This window comes from Plasmopara halstedii (assembly GCF_900000015.1).
Source record: "Plasmopara halstedii genome assembly, contig: Scaffold_2592, whole genome shotgun sequence".
In the NCBI taxonomy this organism is placed as follows: domain Eukaryota; phylum Oomycota; class Peronosporomycetes; order Peronosporales; family Peronosporaceae; genus Plasmopara; species Plasmopara halstedii.
This window is the reverse complement of record NW_020189499.1, coordinates 22,378-24,512: the sequence shown is the minus strand read 5'-3', so window position 1 is coordinate 24,512 and position 2,135 is coordinate 22,378. Positions and strand designations below refer to the sequence as shown.

The 2,135-nt window shown below is 42.0% G+C and overlaps 1 protein-coding gene across 1 annotated transcript; it reads left to right on the top strand.

Annotated features, from left to right (window-relative positions):
* Positions 1-190: 190 nt before the first annotated feature.
* PHALS_04293 (Chromo domain/shadow) lies at positions 191-677 on the top strand (the record flags this gene model as incomplete). Its single annotated transcript, XM_024718383.1, has 3 exons — positions 191-367; positions 437-549; positions 611-677. 3 exons carry the CDS (start codon positions 191-193, stop codon positions 675-677), a joined length of 357 nt encoding a protein of 118 aa, XP_024583787.1.
* Between the last annotated feature and the right edge of the window lie 1,458 nt (positions 678-2,135).

The following is a 2,135-nucleotide window of genomic DNA, read 5'->3' as shown; positions in this document are numbered from 1 at the left end:
AGTGGATATCCAGAGCATCGAAAAGTATTCAAGCGAGTTGGAAACATTGAGACAGAGTATGATGAGTCTACACGAAGAGGTAGTTGATGTGAAAGAGCGACGCCGATCGCTTCAGAGTGTGGCAAAGAGGGGGTAAGTGTGCACGTTCACGGTGGGAGATTATGTGCTGTGGTAGAGAGCGGACCCCCGAATGAAAGGAGACAAGCTGATGGTGCGATGGGTGGGACTTTTTCGCATTATACAAGAACTCCTCACCAGTTTCCTAATCGAACACTTGCTGACGAAGGAAACGTTTGATGTTCACGTGATCCGACTAAAACATTACGCGGATGACATGCTTAGTGTGACAGAGGAGCTAAAGCATCACGTGTCACTTCAAGGGATCAACTTGGGGAGAGAGCTGTGAAAGGAGGGCGAATCCAATCGCCAGTCAAAGGAATGGGAGTTGCTTGTTGGTTGGCATGGGCTTGAAGACGCAGAAGATTCATGGGAATCAATGGGCAGTATCGTGAAGGCAGTTCCAGATATTGTGAAGGCATTCGTCGAGACGTGTGATAACGCGAGGCTCATCCGGCATTACAATGAAAAATTCGAGCATGAAGCTGTGTAGTCAAGTCTTGGGGGAAGAGTGGACGGATGTCCAGGTATCAGACCTGACAACACCCTACAGTGGGTAAGCGGTTCGTGGAAGCGGTCCACAAGAACCGCCGGTTGCGAAGAGTCACGTTCCGTAGCCCACATAGGGAGAGAGAGCTTATGAAACACTACTCCATTTGCATTGAACAGCACAAGAGACTACACCCACAGACAAACGAGCAACAAAAAAACTGCTAAACGAATTGAGGACGAGCCCTTGATTACTCGAAAACTCTTTTAAGACTCGGATGCTGAAAGCAGTGATGACGAAGAAATAAAGAGACTGCGCAACTTGAATACTGGGATAAAAAAAGTATATACTGACGATATCAACAGCTACAAAAGCTCATTTGCAAATAACTTGTACGAAAGTACCCGACATAGATTTAGTGAAGCTGTTGAGGCGCGCAAAGGCAAAGAATACTTTAAAGACAATGCTCCTTAACCACCACGGAAGCATAAGATGAATCGAGATGCAATGAATTAATATAAGCTGAATTGAAAGGTTGGCTCGATTGAATCTTTATTTAACTGAATGCACTTTTTTATAGTCGATTCGAGTTTCTCGATATGATCAATTAGATTTTTAGTGATATTAACATTCAATATCGTTAGAGCATTGTAATCTAAGCATAATTGAACTCCTTCCGTTGAGTTTTCATCTTTCAAATTTTGTTTTTCGATCATCGTAATTGTTTCTGAACAAACACGCATAACATCTTGAGCTATCAAATCGACTCTCTTCTTAGCTTCTTTCTTATAGCTATAACTAACCGATTTAAGATCCTTTTATCGCTCAAACGTAAATCGATTTCCTTAATATCCTCTTTCAATTGATGATCAGACGTAGCCCATATACCAGCTTAAATGTAAATATTACCACCAAAAGAAGCTGAGATGTTTGTTAGAGTAAAAGGCCTGCCACCACGATTTGCTCACGCGTTGGACGCTACATCATAACTATATGAGATAGTGCTAACTGATTCAATTGTGATAGATGTGTTGGATTCAGCAGCTTGCAAAGGAGCGTTTAGTGATCCAATTTCGATCCAACACTACCAGTCGAAGTTATTGTAAGTCTTCATGCTTGCAGTCATCAGAACCTAATCATTGGTAGTTGCAGTTTCAAAGTATGCGCTATTAGTCAAGGTTCCATTTGTGGGGTTGCTCAGTTGTAATTCAAAACCATTGGGCGTTGCATTTGATAATTCCATGAAAATCGGCATATCGTAGCTAGCACTTCCATCATTGAGTGCATTAGATGCTTTTACCAGAGTTTATTGTGAGAGAAGCAGTCCCAAATGAACTAGTGTATGGTGTGTTAGTGTTAAATATCATTTAATTAACATTGTCAGAAACAAGGCAAAGACAACCACTTGATGGTGTAGGAGTCGACGCATCCACTGAGGTAGCCAGGGTGTATGAATGAGCTTGTACGGCTGTGATTGAAACAAAAACTATGCGTTTGAGACGTAAAACCCACAGATGGCTTGTTATTT